Below are 21762 nucleotides of genomic sequence, written 5' to 3'. Positions count from 1 at the left end.
TCTCGACTCAGTGGTGTGCCAAATCGACCGAGATTTATAACCGCGAGGATTAACGTTTCCTTTCGCTTTGTTTCGCTCTCGGTCCCTTTACGATCCCTCTCTCTTCTCTCCGTAATCCGGATTTCTAGTGTCTTTATTACCGTCTTTCCTTTCTTTTTTTTCTTTATTTTTTTTCCTTTCCCTTTATCGGGATCCGATACTTTGGACTGGTGGATACTTGTGGAAATTAATCGATGCCCATCCTTAACGAGAGACGTAAATCTATCGCGTGAATTCTATAAATTGCGGAGTCAGGTTGGCGCAGATGTTCGCCAAGTTACTTTATGACGCGCGCGAGATTAAAATCAATTTATGGCGCCAATTCCTTTCCGCTTTGAATTCGATCGAATCGAACTCGCTCGATGAGATGAGAGTCCGAGATGAGAACTTCTCGTTCGTTTGCTTCGCGTGAATTATTCCTCGAGAATCTTTTTTTTTCCCCCCCGAGATTCGGATAACAATTTTGTATTATCTCGATTGATAAAATCGAAATTTTGTTTCGTTCTTACTTGACTTTATTAAAACTTTACGAAAAACGTTGAAAATTATTTAAGATTTAAATAATGGACAGTTCGAAGTTTCAACGTCCTATCCCCTACTTCTTTCATTTTATCTTTCCGTTTTTTCTTCTTTCTTTTTTTCTCTCTTTCTTTTCTTTAGTGACCTATTTTTGCCTTATCTGCTTCTTTACGTTCATTGCATATTAACGTCACGAGAATTACGCGGCCATTCTCCCTCGTTGGCAATTCGCCCCATTTTCCCTGGGAAAGCTGTATCTTTCCTCCTTCGAACACCGGACGATTGCGATGTTTTTTCGCGGAAGGGCGACCCATCCTCAAACAATTCCTTACGATCCTATCGATTGTCCACGCGATTTCTATTAGAAGAATTATTATTAAGAAATATTCGTCGAAAGCAAGAAGGTGTCCACGAAAGTGTAGAAAAAAAATCTTTTCTTCGTTCGCAAAGGAAGGAAAAGAATCGTGTTCTTTGAAAGAATTTATCAATATTTAATAGCCGTAGATGCTCGCGAGGCGAGTGAACTTTTAGATTCCATTATTTTCTTAGCGAAGGTGTTATCCAACCGCCGCGTAGCGTAAAATCGAAATAAAAGAAAAAAGAAAGAAAGCAGGAGGAGGAGGAGGAGGAGGAAGATATCCCCGCGCGAGGGAAAAAGTAAGGAATATTCACGCCTCGCTCCCGTCAAAAGTAACGCTTTAACACGGATGCGTGATTTCCCAGGTGGGCTGTTTCATCCGTCGGACGACAAGCAAGAAGTGGCCTTTCGTTATGCCGTGGAAAAGATCAACGCCAACCGGGATATCCTGCCCAAGTCCCGTCTCAGCGCCCAGATTGAGCAGATAAAACCGCAGGACAGTTTCCACGCTTCGAAGCGAGGTGAGCGAGCGAGCGAGTGTGTGCGTGCGTGTGGGCCCCGTTTTTCTTCTCTCCCCTCGCATCGACCAACCCTCCGAACCGCTCTCCCTCTTCGTCCATTAACGTCTTTCGACTCGCATCAAAGGGAGAGAGGGTCTCAATTTTAACCGGATAAACCGGATCCGCCGTTCTACTTCCTCTAATCGCCGTGTTTTCAACGGTTTAATTTAGGGAATTACGGATCAGAGACATGGTTTGGGGAAATTAGTGTTATTCGGTGGAATATCGACTCGCGCAGTTATCGATCGGATCGTGGAGCTCTCTGCAACTATGGATATACATGTGTATACGGTTATATTTTTCACGGGTGACATCGACGGGCAAAGCGAAAAACCAATAGGCAAAAACAGGCAGGACCACCTCTATCAAACATACATCAGCCAATCACGGTATACCGAAACTAATATGAACCGTTGTGATGTATAACAATGGAAAAACAGAGTTTTTTAATCAAAAAAAAAAAAAAAAGAACGAGTCGAATCAGGAGCTCTCGCGATAAAGTATGAAAAAGCTCTCCATTAAACCGATCGTCATTCCCTGATTTTTTATTTATCTTAACGAGAAAGTGGTTTAAGAAAAACTCGTCCCGCTATCGTACTCGTAATCGTAATTAATAGACTCGGGGACGGTTTTCCGATTAACAGATGATCGTGTTTGCGAAGTCATCGAGGAAAAGGGGTAAATTCGATAATCGTTAAGCGGAAAATAGACTGGGGGTTTCATTATCGGGTTTAGTCGAATATGCGCGGGCTCGAGGAGTTAAACACCTCGAGTTCTTGGCTTACTTTGATCCTTGGTAGAAGTTTAATCGGGTAACGCGGTAATTACGCACTCTTAATAGGCATCTTCTTGCGTGAGATGTCGTCAGACCGCGGATTTCTAATCGAATCTCTGTGTCCTCGAATCGAAAAGAGGGGAGGAAAGTTTCGTGGGAAGAATAATAACTAATAAGCTGCGTGTTTTCGTAAATTACAAGGGAACTACTTTGGAAGCGTTGCATGGTTATGCGTTGGAGACCATGCACGCTTTCCAAAACTTTCCGAACGGGAAACACCATGAAGATAATCCAACTTCCATAGAATTTTCCCTACGCGTTCTCCTGGAGTTTCCGTTTTACAAGAACTATTTTCCAAGTTCCTCCTCCTCCTCCTCCTCTCTTTCCCGACATGGGAAAATAAACTTGCGTTTCCTCGCTGCAGATTTCCCGTGTCAGTTCGCGTCCCCTCTTGTCAATGTCGCGTATCCTCGGCCAAGAAAAGTTTCTTAACAATGTTATCTCGGTTCACCGTTGTCTCCCGCCGAGTCGATAACAGTCTCCTGCGTTGGCCCCTCTGTTCTCGTCTTTACGACGAATTAAAAAAATCACATCGCGGGATATTTTCCTCGCACTATTCTCTCCTATTGTGTCCTATTTCTATATATACATATACGAATTGATCGTGGACAATTATAGACGGTATCAGTTTATAATTATTCTCGATGAAAAATGCTCGTTTCCGCGCAAACGTTGGAAACATTTGATCGTGAGTCGAACGATCGAATGTGACTAATTGAAAGGAAATATCGTTAATTTCCTTGGGCGTTGATTGTATCGTAGCGCGGATCGGGCCGAGGCAATCGCGAAAACGAACGTAATTATACGATCGAATGGCTTAGGAATAATTGTTATCACAATGGCAGGTGGTGGGTTGGAAATCGTTGGAAACGGGAAACGTCGGCGGCCGGTTATTAATCGGTTGCAGAAATCCGCCGCCGCGATAATTATTTTCGCGTGTCGCCCGATCGTCACCTGACTAATTATCGAATTAAGCCCTTCAATTTATTAAGCCAAATTATTAAGCTCTTGCACACGCACGCATGTATATATATATATATGTATATCACCATAGTCGTTTTGGCTGACCCGTAAACGGGACAAATCACGCGTACACGCGTTGTTACTCGATGGATCGAGATTTTGGCGCCGTTCCACGAGCGCCAGTCCCGAGGGCAATCTCATTGACAAATCTCTCTTTTGTCGGTGACACGACAACGATTCGCGGTCTGTAAAAAGCCGGGCGTGCACGAGAGTTGAAGCAGACCGATATATCGTTTTAATGCACTGTCATAAATGACGCATGGGGATATTATTCGCGTAAGAGGACAAACAAGTTCTTTTTTCCTGTGCGCGCGTGCGTGCACGCGAAAACTTAACGATACCGTACCGATACCGTTCCCTCTGACAAGATAAGTGACAACTTTCGTGACGCAGAGTGGATCGAAGAGTAAAAGAGCCCTATCAAGAATCCTTTCCATTAAACCCTCTCTTCGCGTAACCCAAGTGGATCCAATTTATTAGATTCGATAGAGCGACGTACTACGTAGCTGTCGTCGATATCCGCCCTTTCTCGTCGCGAAACTACTCGGAATTCTTCGACGCGATCTAGCTACTTCCCTTGGATCAGAAATTTCTTCTACCTTTCAATTTCCAACTTTGACAATTATTATACGCGGGAGAAGAACCTGCGCATCGCGAATTTCTCCTTTTCGAGGCAAAAATTCACGAGTTTCTCGTGAAATAGGAAAAGGGGGTGAAAAATATATAAACGTTGATAGAGAATTTGGCGGAAGAGTGGATTCGCGAATCGGTTTCGATCCGGTGCTTCGTTTCGGCCAACGAACTCTTCGTTTCGAGGAGAGGCAGAAAACGCGGATGATTCCCTTCCCTTTACTGCGTTTTTACGATATGACGAAGAAACACGACCGAGTGTCGGCGCCTTTGTTTCCGTGTCCCCCCTCCGCGCGATTCCGCGTAATACAGTTTTATGGCCCTGCTCGCCTCTATCCCGGAATTTCTTCGCTGGCGTTCTGCTCTCCTTGCTTTTTCCGTTGGAAAATGGGCGAGGAGGAGGGAAGGACGGGGACACGCGATTCGATTATTCGCGGCCGGACTTTAACTTGCGTCTGATCGTGATACATAATGCAATAATGCGGGTGGAGGAGGGAAAGAAATCATTATAGCGAGAAGTTGTTGATCGATCTTGGATATTTGGATATACTTATTTTATTATCTTTATTCGTTCCATGTTAGAGACGTGACATACTCGATATGATCAATTTCCTCGTACGTGAAGATATAAACATTTTTATTGCTTACTTTTCCTATCGAAGATAACGAAGTTGGTAATTTTGTACACTCGCCTATAAGCTGGCTTTCGTAAGTAACAAATTCATCCAATGTAAATTATAAACTTTATATATAAAATCGTTAATAATCTTGGATAGATAGATGGGAGTTTAGAAAGTTCATCAAATTATGATCTCTTTTCTCCCAGAATTTAATCCTGTTCACCGAAAAAAAATAATCTTACTTTTGATCGATTGCCACGATAATCGTGAAACAAGCGTATTCCCGGCGTCATCTTCCTTTCCATTTATCATTTACCACGCGACCGAGGCAAGAATTAACTGTTAACTGGACTACTTGGAATCGTGAAATATTTCCCGTCGAATGCAAATTTTAAAGTGCTTGTTCCTTCCTCGTTTCGTTTCCAATTACTCGGCCAATCCAAAAATAATTCTTTCGCAGAGGCGGAAAAAGTTGGTCGAAGAAACGAGCCTCCTAATTTCCTAATTCCCTCCTAACTTTTAAACCTCTCTTCCTTTCCCTCAAGTTCGCGTAGTTGGCCAAAGTTCGATATATTGGGCGACTCGCAACTTCTCAACGCTGACGGCGATTTCGCTTACCGCGGAACTGTCCCTCCCTTTGGAACTGTACACCGTCCAATTAAGCATAATGGAAGGAAAACATCGTTCCCCGTGTTGTTACACGCTGGAACCCGCGAGAGGACGATAACGCGTTGGATCCTCCTCAACTTGCGCGCGATAGCGCGCGCGTTCCCAAGAATGTCGTCTTCGCCCCGCGAAATTGCTTTTCTTCGTTAACTTTCCGCCACGATACGATATTGTTTTACCTTTTTTCCTCTCTCTCTTTTACCTTCCTTCCTTTCTTTGGAGGATACCGATCGGGATGGAGGGGCGGGAGGATAGGGTAGTTGAGTCGAAATTGAATTAACCGTGTTCAACGGGGTATAGAAAATCGAAGTGGATGGTGGATATCGATTTTTCGATGAAATTTGTTTGCGCTGCAGCGTGCTTGGAGTTTTCCAACGTCCAAAAATAAGTAGAAATAAATGATAAGGAGGAAGGGGAGGACGAAATTGGATTATCTATTTATCTGGCCGGGAAATTTTTTAAGATAAGACTCATACGGCGGTATTTATTCTTTCTGCAAGTTTGAAGGTGTATTGTCGGACAGTTACGAGGAATCGAAATCAATTTAACGTCGATGTTGTATGGCGCGATATCGGCGTGTCGATGGATTATAATATACGGAAATTACTGATGGATTTTCAGGAGAGAATCGGGTAAAACGGCCTGTAATGGAATCGCGTGAACGCAATTTCGTTGATCAGCTTTATCGGCCACGATCGTTAGAATTGGCAGAGTAGTTTTCGAGCTGGTTTAATTAAAACGTAACAGGCCTCAAACAATTTTCTGACCGCGAATCAAAGTTTACTGCCTCCCCCACATTGAACCGCGCTCTTCCATCCTCCGTCTTTGAGATCAATCCGTGGACAATGCGTCGACGACGTCGAAAGGAAGGGAACGAAGAGGGAGAGAGAGAAAACGAGAGAAATGGGGGCGCGTAATAAAAAAAAGAAAAGAAAATGGAACGAAATAATCGAGCACGAGGCTTAATCAGATCGGAATCGAAGGTCGTGATCGAGGATAAATTCGAGGCGAGATGAAATCGGGTGAAAATCGGTGGGAAAGAATTATCGACAGGGAGGGATAATCCCAATTGTTTCGAGGTTGCGCGTGTAATTCCGTGTATCGGCGCGGAACACACGGTTTTGGAACATTTACTCCATCGTTTATATTATTCTCGATTAACAGCTCGTCGATTTGTGGGCAACGATTAAACACGGCCACGAGCAATCCCGTGAGTAATTACGCGACGACTAGGTGGCATACTCATTAGCAAGCGTGCAAACAGCGCGAGCAAACCGGCGACGTTTAAACGCGACGATTTGTCCTCTTCTGCGGCGCACCTTTTCAATTTCGTTGGTCGGGGCGACGTTGACGATTACGGCGGTGAAATGGGAAGAGGAAAAAGATTATACGATGTGCATGCGCGTTTGCTGCTGTGCGGTTATTGTTGAAAAAAAAAGAAAAGAATGCGTATAAATATTTGTAGATATCTTTCATCGTTGGTTTTAAAATGTTTGCAATGTTGAATAAGTGATAATCGCCAATTTTCTGTCAACGATAGATCCCGATTTCGTGTGTACAATTCGATAAATTAATTTGTGAAGCGCATCTCATAATAACAACTCTCGCGAGCATTGTATCATTAGAACCACAAACCTGCCGAATCATAATGATGTTGAACCGGTGGTTAAACCGCAATGAGACATGCTTGCTCGTCTCTTGTACACACAATAAAATATGATATTGATATTCAAGTATCCTAAATATTTCATGATTCGTGGATGAAATCAATAAAATCGGTATTTCTTCTATATATTATTATTCTCGAGACCATCGTCGAAATTTCTTCGAGTGATTTCTTCGTTACATTCAAACTATTCGATCCAATCAATATATGTCATAATCCATATACGAATGCTAGCAATCTTTATTCACAACTCATGGTCACGTTTCGTTAATTCAAAATAGAAGAAAAAAAAGAAAGAAAAAAAACGTGTTCGAAGCTCTCGTCGACATGAATAGGGATATCAGGGGATAAGAAGCAAGATGGCAGTAAAGTAGGTAACGATGGAACGATGAATAATGTAAAGGCTTTTCACGATGGCGAAATGTTTTCTTTCTTTCTTGTTTCTTTTTTTTTTTTTTATTTTTATTCCCTCGAATGGACACGGAGGCTAGTAGAGCGGCGGATATCTCGATACGGATTGGATGGATTGAAGCGGAGAAAAAGAGATAAAAAAGGAGAGAGAGAGAGAGAGGAGAATGAAAAAGAAAGAAAGGAAGGAAATAAGTAGGCGAGTGAGTGGATAAAAACGGAGGGAGGCTTTAAGAGGAGAGAGTTGCGCGTAACAGGAAGTCTACCGTTGCCGGAAATTGTCTGAGACGCTTTCAGGTGCAGCCACAAGGGATAACCGAGCTTCCAGCGGATATTCGATTTTCTCGCGGAACAACGTCGGCCCTGCTTGCTTCTGAATATGCCACTATCGCGTTAGATGATTGTGAGTACGGCTAATAAGCAAAGTTTGAACAGACTGCTTACCTCGACCTGGGCGAACAGCTCTGGCTCGAACGTTGTTCCACCCAGTTGCCGGATACGATAAATGTTTTCGCGAAAATTTTACTACGAGAGTAGTTGAAGAGAGAGGAGGAAGGGGGTAGGTTAGAAAAGTAGAAAGAAATCGATTCGATTTCGTGTTCAGTCAAGGTAGAAATGAAAAAAAAAAATGCTTTAAATCAAAGTTACCTACAATTATCGTTGAAGATTAAAGATGAATCTGTAAGAGATTAGGGAATTTAATTTTTACGGGACAGATATTATACATTTCTTTTTTTTTCTTTTATTTCAGAAATGCGCGATTCGAATTTTTTGAAAACTTTTACGTAATTTAAATAATTGAGGATAAATTATACGCAAAGTTCGATGCTTCCACGGGAAAAATTAATTCTTCTCAATTTGACTCTCGTTGTTGTTGCTGCTGTTGTTGTTCCATCGTCGACTTGCAACAAGGGTAAGCAAATTAGAAGACGTTTATGGGATTATGAGTTGAAAGGGGGAAAAAAGAAAGGAAGAAAGAAAGGAAAAGGGAAAAAAGCATTAATCAAATGCGGGATTTAAAATGCAACTTTTGTTACAAATATTTCTTAATTCGTTTATGGAGCTGGAAGGAAGATAAATTAAACGCTGTAAATATCGCGATGAATTAAACCGAGGCGAGAAACGTTGGAAAGTGTAAGCTATTCGATTAAATCGTGACTCGCGTGAGCCTTGAGTTCTTGTTAAAATGTCGCCACAGTCGCAGGATGGTGACTTTTAGTTCGGATGCATCGCGGAAGCGTGGCCTTTAACCGCCATAACTTTCCTACCTTTCATGCGATTACGTGACGTGTGAACGCGAGTTGCAGTTACGCGCCGCGATAATTACGGTTTTCAGCTTTTCAATTATACCGCGGGAAACGCCGCGAGGCCATAGGATTCAAGAAAATAATTAAACGCCACTTTTTCTTCCGATTCCTCCGCTCTATCGTTCTTGTTCCCTGCCGTTCCAATTACTTCAAATTATCCGTGCTTTAACCCTCTCCCCTCCCCCTGTTTATACGTTTATCGGGCCGTGACGAGCGCCGTGTTTGCTCCCCGTCGTCCTTGTTTTTGTTGTTGTTATTGTTGTTGTTTCCTTGTTTTTGTTGCGCGCAATTATTCCTCGTTTCTTCAATGCGAACGTTTCGCAATTTCTCCAACTTTGGTAACGAATAATTTCGAGTATGCCCCGAGAACGAAGATGAAGATAGTTTTATTTCTCGAAATAACTCGAAGTTTGAATGAACATCGTTTCTTTTTTTAGCGTGAAAAATAGATATCTCTTCGTTTCGCGATATGATATCGAACGCGCGATGATCCATCGGCGATCCTCCTTGAAATCACATTTCACTTCCGTTAAGACGTCACGTCTCTCCGGCCGATCTGCAACGATCGACCAAGGGTGTGGAACGAGATATCGCGCGGAATTGAACATTCGACGTTTAAATATTTGCACGACTCCTATATCCACGATCCAGGTATTCACACACACTCTCTCTCTCTCTCTTTCTCTCTCTCGTCACGTTTAGGTTTAGAAAACGTGTCGCGCGAATTCGACGACACGCGAGCGTTTAACGTTTTACCGGAAACTGTTTGCCACGCGCGTTTTCCAACCCTATCCCGGAATAAAATCGGATCTCCGGGAGTTTCTCTTCGGGATTCGTGTACACGTGAGCCCGGGAAACGGAGAAGGAAGAGGAGGGGAGGGACGTTCCGTGAAATCTGAGCGGAAAAGAAACAATTGCCCTCGAGCGTGGATCGAATAGACGTGAACGGAGATCCGTCGTATCCCCTTCCGCCAGGAATTTTCTTTCCATTGATCCGTCGATGCAACGATGCCTCGAGTATAGCGGCCGAATAAAGCCGACAGACGACATTTACTACCCTCTAATTGGCAAGATGAGCTCTCGAATCTGCTTCCTTGGATTATTCCCTCGTTGTTATCTCCGTATAATATATTATTGATATAAAATTGGAAATTCAACTAACTCGAGCGGTGGCGTTTCGATAATTTCGGATTTGATATAAAATTATAATTCACGTAATAAAAACGGTATAATAATTCATCGATCTCCGTAAAGCTCATGTTAATAATTGAATAATTATAAATGGTACGGTGTATTTATCGGTTCGATGAATTATTCATCAATCATATTTTGTTGAATCATTCACCGATTACGTCGATTTCATTCGAAATTCTTCGTCGATCGATTCGTGGGATCTGGAATCTACAATCTATTCGATTTAATTTTGTCCGGTCAGGAAGACAGAGAGAGAAGAAGAAGAAAAGAAAATCGATACTCGAAGAACACTTTAGTCGCTGCACAGCACTAGATGGTTTGTGGCATCTCCTACTCGAAGTCCCCTGCTCTACCCTTTTTCACTCGCAATCCGACGCTGGCTAGCCGCACGTCTCCCCCCCCCGAATTTCGTCGTCTTTTTATTTTCGTTCCGCCACGAGGCGTCCCTTTTCCCCTCTAAAGAAATTAAAACAACTTGACGACGATGGAAAGTTCATCCTTGACCACCACGGGTGGTCTTTCTCGTTGTTTAGCAAACCTACTTGAAATTCTTGGCGGTTGGACCCACCCCAGGCGACGGAAGGAAGGGTTGGGGGCCATTTGCGGGTTAATATGAGCCCGGCTGATCCTGCATTATGAAGTCGTATCGCTTTGTAATGGAAATAGCGGTGTGAACAGTGTTGCTGTTTGTTAATTAACAACGTTAACGGTCGCAACAAAAGGGGAGGGAGGGCCTCGAATTCGCTGTTTATGCGGTCGATGCGGTATATGCGGATGTTATTCGTTACCGTCCCCAGACATCCGTGATAAGCGCGCGCTCCATTTACATTTTTCCACGCGTGAACTCGCGCAATTTTCTCGATTAATACTCCTTTCGTGGCGGCCTGACGTTGCGCCAATTCTCAAATCTGTTTTCAGTATATCGCAACGGTTATATATAATATTTCCAATAGCCGTGATACTTCGATAAATAGGAAGTGAATGGAAAGTTTTATCGCTATAAGATTTAGAAACAGCTTATTCGAAGAAATTCCTCGTATGGAAATTTTCTTTTCTATTATTGTATCGATTGCCAATCTCCGTTAAGCTTGTAAACAAAGGATGACGTTGAAATTGCTATTTTCGAGAAGAGTTTAATCATTCTAATTCGAAGAATTTTCTTAATAACCTGCTTCAATTTGCACTAATATTATTGTTTATTATCGTGCCTCACCTTCACAGGATACTATCCTCCCAATCATAAACTAATAACAATTTTCTGAGCCTCACTCGAAAGACAGTCTCATCGTGAACAGCTCGCCGATAGTTTCTTCGTAATTACGACACCTATTCTCTTATAGACACGCCTGCGTCACTTGTAACCACTTGAGTTGATACAATCGGCTCATCGAAGAAAGAGCATTCGACTTAACTGCCGGCGCGAACATAGATAGAGGCAACAAACAGAATCTCGCGTTCGTGAATCTCTCCAAGTGACGAGTTTAATCTTCGAACACGAGGAACGACGTCGAAGTGAAACAGCGTTTTATCCGACAAAATGATTGTCCCGCGACACGGTTACAAACACGTAGGGACGAAAAATTGATCTCGCCGCAGGAGGATGAAGTTGTTCTCTCGAGCTCCGAGAGACTCGTTACAAAGCGGCTTACGGGAATCCTGCTAAGACGCATCGCATCCTGTTACGGGCTACGACGGACGCCGCATCACGCGAGCCGCCACTTTCGGATCGTATCGCGTCATATCGCGTCCAGCCAGCCACGTCCAGTAACGTCTCTCGTAGTTGAAGCGACGGTTTGCAACACGATCCACAACGGATGAACACGGCGCTTCAGACAGACGTTTCAACGCGGTCCGGAATATTTGTGCGGGGGAATAATAAAAGGGTTTCGTGATGCCTTCCTCCCCCTCGCTTAAGCGCGGCCCAGAGGGATTCTCGTTGCGAACTCCATGTCCTAGAAAGCTGTCTGTTAATTAACAGGCCCGTGAAATATGCAGGGATACGAGTTTTCGCCGAGTTTTCAAAACTTTCCCCGCACTCTTTTGTATTAATTTATATCCTGGCGAAGTTGCACGCTCGCGGGACCTTTCTTCCCCTTTCTCTTCCCTTGCCTTCTCGTCCCGGCTCGGGTCTGAAACAACGGGTGACTCGCGTAATCCTCGGCGATGCACGCGAACGGTTTATCGTGCAAGTTGCCGTTTCGAAGCCCTGCTCGATAAAGGGAAGTTTGGAATTGCAGAGTCTCGATTAACCGAGGAGGAGGGAGAGATCTTTGGAGGTTCAAGTTCGAGATTAGAAACTCGGTAAGCAGCAAACGTCCCGCGTGTTTCTCTCGCGATGGCCCTCGTCGTTTCACTCGCAACGAGACACGGGAACGGGAGGGAGGGAGGGTTGATGGAGCGCGAGAGGGGAGGTTCATTTGATGGCGCGAGTTTAGCCGAAGAATTCCCACTATTTCCGGCACGTCCACGCCATTTGTGTCGGGAGGAATAATCGATGAATCGTCGAGGCCCGCGTGACTTGGCTCGCCCCCGTGTGCAGATCGCGATCACGTTTGTCGTAATTAACTGCGCGAAATGGATAATACGACGATGCGTTGATTCCGAACGATTTGTCGTCTCGTCTATTTTTCCCTTCCTTTCTTTCTTCTTTTCTTCGATGGTCCTCGTAGAGAAAATAGCTTTGCGAAAGGAAAGGGAGAAGAGATCGTAACTCGTAATGGCCCGACATATCGAAAATAAATACAGACGATGATTTATTCCACGGCACGGATCTCAATAAGCGAAAGAAAGAAGGAGTTCTCGTTCGGAGAGACGGAATAACGATTCGGAATATCTAAACGGGGCCTTAATAAGGCGTGACTGGCCATCTAATGAACCCGATCAATTATTCGTTTCATTATTCGGGCAAGTTTCAAAATTCGCGCTCCAATATCGCCACGATCGTTATATCCGATCGATTATCCGTGAATATTTTAACGTTATTGGAATTTTTTACTCGAGTTTCTCAATTATTTATTCTTTCTCGATTCTTGTTTTTATTTCGAGCCTACCACTTTAGTTCTCGCCACGAAATTTCGATTCACGGCGATAAGAGGATGCACCCACGCTTTCTCGTTGTTTCAATGCGCTCGTTGAAACGCATTTCTTTTCCCTCCTCGATCGCCCGACCGTCCGAATATTTCAAAAAATCGTTCCGATCGTGCACGTTCAATTACACGGTTATTCAAATGGCGTCATTCACGTGATATTTCTTCGGCAGAGTTGGCCGCATTGAAAATTCGATGGGAGTGAGCCCTTTCGTGTTTATTGGACGCGGAAAAAATCTCGAATTCACGAGAGAACGCGTTTTTTTCATCTTTTTCCCCCCCTTTTTCTTTGTCTCTTGCTCTTGCGCCATATCATTGATTTTTTTCGTTTTTTTTTTCATTTTCGTTTGCGTCATCGATCCGCCTTGTTGTACGATATAAAGTGAAATCCGTCTTGGGAACAGGCGCGATAAGAGGACAGATGAGACGCGATATTTCTTAATTTATCTTTGAGAGATGGATTTGTACAATGCGCTGAAATTATTTTTTAAAAAAACATTCTTCTCCTTCCTTTCTATCCGGATTTATTTTATTATTCGTTGATAAAAAAAGGAATTTTTATTTTCGGGAGATACCAGTGTGTATTCTCAGAAAACAGAAATCGTTGAATATATATATATTTTTTAACCGAGTTAAATTGAATGTAAGCACGAATATTTTTTATTCTACATTATTATATATTTCGATACAAATCGTAAAAAATGCAAAATACAAATAATACACCAGAAATTCATTCAAAATTATGCGCATAATTCTTCATTGAAATTTTCCATTTTCATGAAATTCATTTCATGATAACAAATCGGTTGCAGATAACAAATCGGTTGCAATGAAATTATTATTATTATTATTTTTTTTTCGTACGAATGTTAATTTATGTGACCGAATATTTGAATAATTAATTTCCCTTCTAATTAAATAAATTCATCAAATTTCGAAATTTAATCGATAGGTGAACATTTCTTTAAAAGAGAACAATCATAACAATGACTCGGAATCGTCAGAGTTCCGTTGATGCCCGCCTCCCTGGAATAATCCCGCAACGCGTGAAATTTTCTCCCTTTATTCTTTCGCATCCCTTCTTTTTATCCCTTCGCTTCGTACACACTCTTCCTTCAATATTTCCAATGAAACCAATGGACCGATTGACAAATATCTGGGGGAAAACTCTGGTGCCGATTTTTTATTACGCAATTATCAATTCGGATGTAAAAAAAAAAAAAGAGGAGAGGAGAAAAATCGTTTCGAAGCAATAAAGAATTTTCAATCCACGAGTAATATATAATATTTCGAAGAGATACAAATGATATCTCGAAATTTCTTTATTATTTCTTGTGCGATGAATTTCTTCTTGGCGTTGTACGATACCCAAATTTTGGCACGAACTGTACAATTTATTCGAGTGGAGTTGGACGTTATTAAAGGCTGGCTTACCATAACAAAAGAAGGAAGATATCCATGCCCTTTCTTCCACGCGTTTTATCGCGAGCGATAAATTAATGAAAAGGGGGAAGAAAAGAGAAAGAGAGGACAATTCTTCAACTATGGCTGGAATATTTTATTACCAACGGCCGAAAGAACGAGCTTCAATATTTTCTGGTTGGGGGAAAAATTATCCAGAAAATTCGTCAAAGATTTACAACTACCACTACGATTTTCCATGCCCATGTATACTCGAGTCAACAATGTAATAAAGACTTTTTACATAATTCTTTCTTTTTCTCTGACAGAAATCTGACGGAAAATTTTTAATAGAATAATTACTTATTTTTTTACATTAATCTTAATTCTCCTTCCCGATAATATTCATTGGAATATCAATTTTCTTCGAGATTAATATCGAATCGATTTTTCTTAAACTCTTATGCATTCGTCTAATTATTTCGATCAAAGGAAAAAAAATATTTTCAACAAACAAAGTCCGTTCTCCGTCGGTGAAGTTGAAAACTGATTAATTTCTTTCACAATGGTCATAATTACCCGGTCTCTCGACACTCTCTTTGTCCTTACACCCCTCTTCTTAAAGCGGTTGAAAGAAAGTTTTTCTTCCCCTCGTCCCGATTACTTTCGCAAAGAGAATAACGAATTACGCATTGCGTGACGATGAGACGAAGAACTGAATAGGAGAATAGGAGGACGAAGTTTAAAAGGAAAGCCAAAAAAAGAGGAAGAGGAGAGGGAGAGTTAATCGGATTTCGCGGTGGGAAGCGTAAAGAAAGTTGGACAATAAGATCCTCTGGAAGAGATATCGAGTCAACATTGATTAGTAAACATCTAAGAGCATTGACTTCTTGAAAACTCTCGAAAACTCCTCCTTTGTCTTTTACTTTTGCTCCTGATGGAACTCGTGTCTCGAGATTCGAACGTTGATTTATTTTACGACTATCGATCGATCCTCGAGAAGGGGATGCTCGAGATGCTCTTGTTGAGAGAGAAGTTGCGAGAGTAAGTGAATCGTGAATCGAAAAAAAAAAGGAGAAGAAGAAAGAAAGAAGAAGATGTAACCGAGTAGGTCTCAGGTTTCGAAGATTCTGAAATATCTTCGGGACGTCGTTTCCTTCTCGCTCGAAATTTTATGGGCCATAATGGGAATATATGGGAAATTTCAGTATTTCGTGCGTATTCCTGCCTCGTTTCGTAGTCTTACGGCCTTGAATACGCATTTTGAATCTTCAATGTTCCGTAAATAAACTAAACGTAAGAATATATACGAGTATACGCAAGATTTTCGGATATATTTCGTGTTCCATATTCTTCGTTACGATACAAAATTTTAAAATGTAAGCTAGTAGAATGCGCAACTGTAACGTATTGTCGAGTTACGTTACGTCCGTTCCTTATCCTTGTTATCGAATTCGTGAATTCGCAACTGATTCCGTGTCTACCTAAGATTTCCCACCAACTAACAAGCTAGGCTTTGATCCAGTTCCGAAAAACGTGTGCTCGACGATAAATCGGGAAACCTTACTCGTCTCAAAGGGCTATCGCCACGTTCAGAGAGAACGATTCCATCGAATCTTGTCTCCTCGATCTTTCTCCCTTTCCAACGCTACTTTTCTTCCAAGTACTTTCTCCAATCAAGAACGTTCTTTTCGTCCCACAATCTTCTTCGTTTCATCGCTTCGAGATACATACTCTCTTCTTGAACGAGAAAGCGATATTTAAGATCACGTTTAAACAATTGGCCGTTACGTATAATTTTCGTTCCTTTTTTCTATTTAAATAGCAATTTCTCTCGAAATTTCTATTGCTCGAGACACTCTGTAAATAAGTTGAAAAGTTATTAAACGAATCCCTTTTTTATCTTCCAGAGGCGAACATCTCTGGAAAGGCTGTATATACGAGTAGTCGCATTTCCTCTCCGCCGTTTTCCCATTTATAAACCCGATGATAGATTCCGCGCAAACTGGCGCGCGTTGTCGCGAGAAACAGGAGGGAGAAAGAGATTCGTTAAAGCATTCCAATGGAAGAAACAAAAGGATACCACGGCTGCGCTGTGACGGGTTTGGAAAGGCTGTGGGAATGGGGCCAATCGCGCGCGCGCGCGCCGTTAATCCGCAATTTTCCGATGCAAATGCCGGCCACCGCGGTTATAACCGGCGGCATTTTCCCGCGGGAGACGCGGCAAGAATGGAAGGAGGGACAACCCCTTCCTGCAAATCAATGTCGCGGACGCGGGGAAAAAACGAGCAAAAACGAGAGCGATTAAAAGGGGAGAGCATTTGTCCAAGGTCGGTCATTATCGTTTTCTTTCCTTTTTTTTTTTTGCAAATTTTCATGTCCCATTCGGCTTGAGAATCGGCTTTTTAATAATTTAGAACGCAGGTAAATTTTTTAGTTTCTTGCGACGATTAATCCTGGCTGGTTGATCTATGATTTACGTTGATCGACGAGGTTTCCGTTATCGTCAGCTACGTCTTTTGAAATTTTCCAGTTTTTCCAGTTTGATTATTTTATTACAGTTCGTACAATCAGTCACAAGTTTTAGGTCACAATTTTATTTCTCGTGATATTTTACTAATGCTTCCTCGTTTCGCGAGGAGAACAATCAACAATTGTTGATTGAACTCCATTATTACCGGAGAATTATTGCCATATTAGTAACTCGAACAATAACTTTTCCATACGCTGAAAAGAATTTACGTCACCGCGTATACAGGATGATTTAGGTTAATTCTAGTACGGGTGAAAATTACTTGTAAACAGTTATCCGTAAAGTTAAATTACAGGCAAACTCGTCGGATCGGTGTGTATAATTTTCGCGTTTCAACGGGAAGATTTAACACCGTATTTGCAATTATCGGTGTGTAAAAATCGATTTCGTTCGCCCCACCGAATCCACCGTGATTTTAGCGTGTCTATAATACGAACACAGGTTACAGATTTTGTTTGTGGAACACGGTCTCGCGTTTGCGATATTTCGATGTCAGATTACCCGTGGAACGGTGCATCAACGATGCATTATGCAAATTATTACAAATAGTGGGATACGATAATTAAATCTGCGAGCAGCGAGACGAAATATATTCGTTAATATTTGAGAAATTACAAAAATTGTCTGCAGAGTGAATGCTTCGAATATTATTTAATAATCGTCCCTTGAAAATTTCCGATTAATCTTCTCCGAGAAGAAAAGTTAATATTCGAGAGAGTTAACATCCTTCTCTAGTTACAACGTACTAAAAATCGTTCAATTTACGTTTCATTATATTTCCTTTAAATCAAACAACCAAATCAGTCTACGTAACAACGTGGAACGAAAACAGACCCATAACTCTTAGTAATACTTGATCACAAAGCAAACGAAAAAAGAAAAAAGAAAAATCTTGCACACTTTTATTTCTACTTTTGTTTCTTCTATATTTCTTTCGCTTCCACGTATATACACTGCACGTGGAGGGAAGAATGCGAAATCTCGCGGTATTATATATATATATACACTGCGAGGTACGGTGAATAGAAGGGAAAAGAGAGAGGGAAAAAGCGGAGCTTGAGCCTCTGTTAATCTTCCGCTGGGTTTCAACGACGTGGAATTTACATAGCCGCAGGATTTTTATCGCGCGTGGATACCATCCACCCTCCCCTTCTCGGTCGCCATACTCTTTTCGCGTTTGACCACGACCAAGGAACGCATCCCGACTTGCACGCGGCCACAGCCACAGGGAGCATCGATTTTTCATTAAGCTACAGCCCCGTGGACCCCCGTTCCCTGCTTTGCATACGCGCCGCAACCAGGATTCCGATCCTTTCTTCCCCCCTTCCAGCTTCTTCTTGCCGACTTTGGAATTTTTAATAGATTTGCCGGAGCTTTATTATAAAGTCATTTCCTGGAATTTTTGGGATGTTGGATCTTGAAACCGATGTTGTCCGCTGGATAAAATTTAAACCGAGTTATTAGTCGTTCTTTCGTTTCATCGAGCTTTTCGATAAAATTGAAATGCAGTATACGAAAGTTTCGATATCATAGGGAGTATCGTTGCGAAGATGATTTGATCAAAATAGAGAAGGATATATTTAATAAAGGAAATAGGAATACCTTTGTTTTCTGTTACACTGAGTTCACTGCAGTTCGAAAAGAGTTCGAAAACAGAAAGACAAAACAGCGATCGGCGTCCACTCAATTCACACGCATACACCTTTACGTACATAAACTCAATATTCAACATGATCGAAAACGAGGAATTTCAAACTTATGTGCGAATAGAAAATAAATAAACATACATAAATTTGACTTTTTGTACGTTTTTTCTGCATCGATATCGATAGAGGAACGATTCCTATTTAATGATCATCAATCAGTCACATCTTTGGTAATTCAATCGTCAACTGCTTAATCGCAAACTTGAAAGTTTGCAAGCGAATATTATTAACCTTAGCTCGATTTTCATCGAAGCGAATCTCGCGGTTCTTCCACCGTTGCCGGGAAACGCGTTTTAATGTTTTATCTAACGTGGTTCTCGAAGGAAACTTGGAAATTTACGGCGCGAGAGTGTCGAGACTGGGCGAGTATCGAAGCTACACGAAACCGATAACCTCTAATAAGGATTCGCGGAAAAGGATCTCGCGAAGGAAATTCTCGACGATAGACATTTCCATTAACTTCCCTTCAACGTCTGGTTTTCAGTTCTTCGAGTTTGATCTGCGTGTGACGCAGAGTCGAAGAGTCGAACATGACGAGGATGCGACGATGGTTAAATCGTAGAAACTTTTCCACCGAGTTTAATACCCAAAACTCCCCTCCCTCTCCTTCCCCGAACTTTCGAACCTCGGCTTCGAACTTTGGTTTCGAGTTATAAAAAAAATTAAAACAGCTTGCTTCCCCGAATTTACCATCTAACCGAATATAAACACGGGAGGACGTATATAGAAATTACCTGATGAATGGCAACTATTGTAAATGTCAGTATCGTCAGAAGAAGGACTCGAAAAGGAATACGTTTGGAATATCGGAAAATATTCGAGGTTTTTGTCGAAGAAAATTTTGAATGTCGTAAAGATTATTCACGAGAGTAATAAAGCGGCGTATACCGTAATCCATTCGTCTGATTAAATCGAATAACCGAATTTTACGTTCTACGAATCGTCTCGGAGCGCATCGAACTCGTTCCAAGCATATCGCGTGGACGTTAAGTGGAACGTTTCCTCGAGGAAGTTTTATCGAGTTACGCGTCGTAAGTTCCGGTTTTCCCCGGCCGGGACAAAGGCGTTATTGGCATTAATAATTTCGGACCTATTCGATCCGATCCGATCCATTGAAATTCCCGGCAAGTTTCTACGCGATTTCCTCGCGCGCAGTTGGATCGAGTCGCCCTCGACACTGTATTGCATTTGTGCGCGTTCCTCCTCCAGACGCACGCCCTTGTCGCGAACTGGGAAGATGGATTTTGCATCCGAATTGTAACTCGTCTTCTGGCAACGCGACCTGAATCGCGTTCAGTGTGAAATATGTAGGTGCATCTGCGAAATTGCTTCTGTTTTCCATTGGAATTTTGAAACGTCCTGACTCGTGGCGAGTATAATGAAAATAACCAATGTGAGGATGAAAATTTACTTGGAAAATTTAAACGACACGAAAGAGAATTGTTATTATTTCTTTTTCTCGAAAATTTATCGTAAGTGATGAATATTAGAGAATGGACGAGTTACAAGTTGTTTTATTTGGATTATTAAATTACAGGTTTTAAAATTCTCCGTAAAAATTGGACGATCAAAAATTCATCTTGTGAAAAGTAAAATAAGATAAGAATTTATACGTTTATTTCTAAACTTGGAGTTCGTTTCATCAATCATTCGAAGAAATTATTCTCGTCATCTGCAAATCGATCTACGAAATTTAAATTTCACCTTAAACTCACGTGAAGTACTCAAAACTCAAAAGTTCGAGCTATTAAAAGTTACATAGAATCACGACAAAGCTTACCAATTACAAGCGACAACGCCATAACCAATACATACGTGTATACACCGAGAAGATCTTTATAGCAGACGTCTCCTCGTAACGAGCGCAAAGAATAAAATCGTTACGCGCCCCGTTATCCGTAATTCCATACTCAAATTACATCCTGTCAGAAGCAAACAAGATACTTTCGTCTGCTCGGTGTCGAGCACACATCGAAAAAGGGACAAAGAAAGATAGATAGATAGAGAGAGAGAGAGAGAGAAGAGGCATGAAATTCTCGACGAAGTTGCCCCGAAGGATCAGTCGGATACCTCGAACCTACGATACACCCAGGGACTGTCAGATCCTCGAGACACGCCCCACGATATAACAGCACGGCAAAATCGTGGCCAGGCTTCCTTGCCTCGTCTCTCGACTGCACAGGCGACACTTCGGATACACGGGACGCAATTGAAAGTAAGACGTAAGTAGGCAACCGAGTGGCTGTGATGTTTCACGAGCAACTCGAGAATACTGATTGTGAAACGGAAGTGGGACAATTGACCCGGTCCGTTCAGGTTTGATTATATTTGAAAAAAGTGAGGCAAGGTTGATAGGATTTTAGGAGAAGGGAAATTCGATTATGAGAGGATTTTCTTTCCTTTTTGCAGGGAAATTGTAACGCGTTGTGAAAAGTTTATTACCGCGATTAAGATCGGTGAAACTCGATAAAGTTTCTTCTTGGGAAGAGTAAATCGGGCAAGTTAAAAGGGAACGGTCAAATGATCGGAGGAAGGAGATTGTTCCAATACGTTCAATAAATGGGATGGATAATTTTAGAAATGGAAAAGGAGATGGCAATTTGGTTTTTCTTTTTCTTTTTTTTTTTTTTTTTACAACTCTGATTACGTTTTAAATGGGTTAATTAGGTTAATTGGGGGACTGAATATATTGGAGGCTTAAGGGAATCAAGTTTTTATCGCAACGTTGATGGGATAATAATCGTGGGATAATAAAAGGGTGAATGGTGGAATCGATAATGCAAATGAGGAGGAGGGGGGTCGTCGATCGAAGGGAGAAAGGGAGGAGATTCTTTTTCGTAATTTCATTTTGTCCATTTTTCAAGAAAAAGGCCGCGGCGCAAACTGTGAATAATTGTTCGACTTTCTGTTCGTTGGGGTTCCACAATTTCTGAAGCTCGAATTACGCAAAGGGCTAACGTAATTTCGACCGCAACTTTAAGAAGATAGTTACCGGCGGATGGAACGGGTGATGAAACTGACTTAATAGTTTCGTGTCTCCCTTTATGGTTATATCGTGATTGAAAACTTATCGATTACGCTCCGTCACACAGTTTCAAAGTGCATAAATTTTGGATCTTTGGAAACGAAGCGAAATTCGCTGCAATTTCCCTCCAATTTTAGAGATACGTAACAAATTTAGAGATGCATAACTGCTCGACATAACTAAACG

At 41.8% G+C, this 21762-nt stretch overlaps 1 protein-coding gene across 4 annotated transcripts in view; it reads left to right on the top strand.

The window, feature by feature from the left end:
* Positions 1-21762, top strand: part of LOC108002046 (glutamate receptor ionotropic, kainate 2) — a 191366-nt gene that overhangs the window by 43337 nt on the left and 126267 nt on the right. For all 4 annotated transcript variants that reach the window (XM_017063419.3, XM_062087170.1, XM_062087169.1 and 1 more), the window contains exon 3: positions 1282-1437. In XM_017063419.3, the coding sequence (XP_016918908.2) occupies positions 1282-1437 (156 nt within the window). The remainder of the gene's footprint in view (positions 1-1281; positions 1438-21762) is intronic.

The sequence above is a fragment of the Apis cerana genome, linkage group LG1, assembly GCF_029169275.1.
Source record: "Apis cerana isolate GH-2021 linkage group LG1, AcerK_1.0, whole genome shotgun sequence".
Classification (NCBI taxonomy): Eukaryota; Metazoa; Arthropoda; class Insecta; order Hymenoptera; family Apidae; genus Apis; species Apis cerana.
The sequence above is the reverse complement of the archived record's forward strand: the minus strand, read 5'-3'. Positions and strand labels throughout refer to the sequence as shown.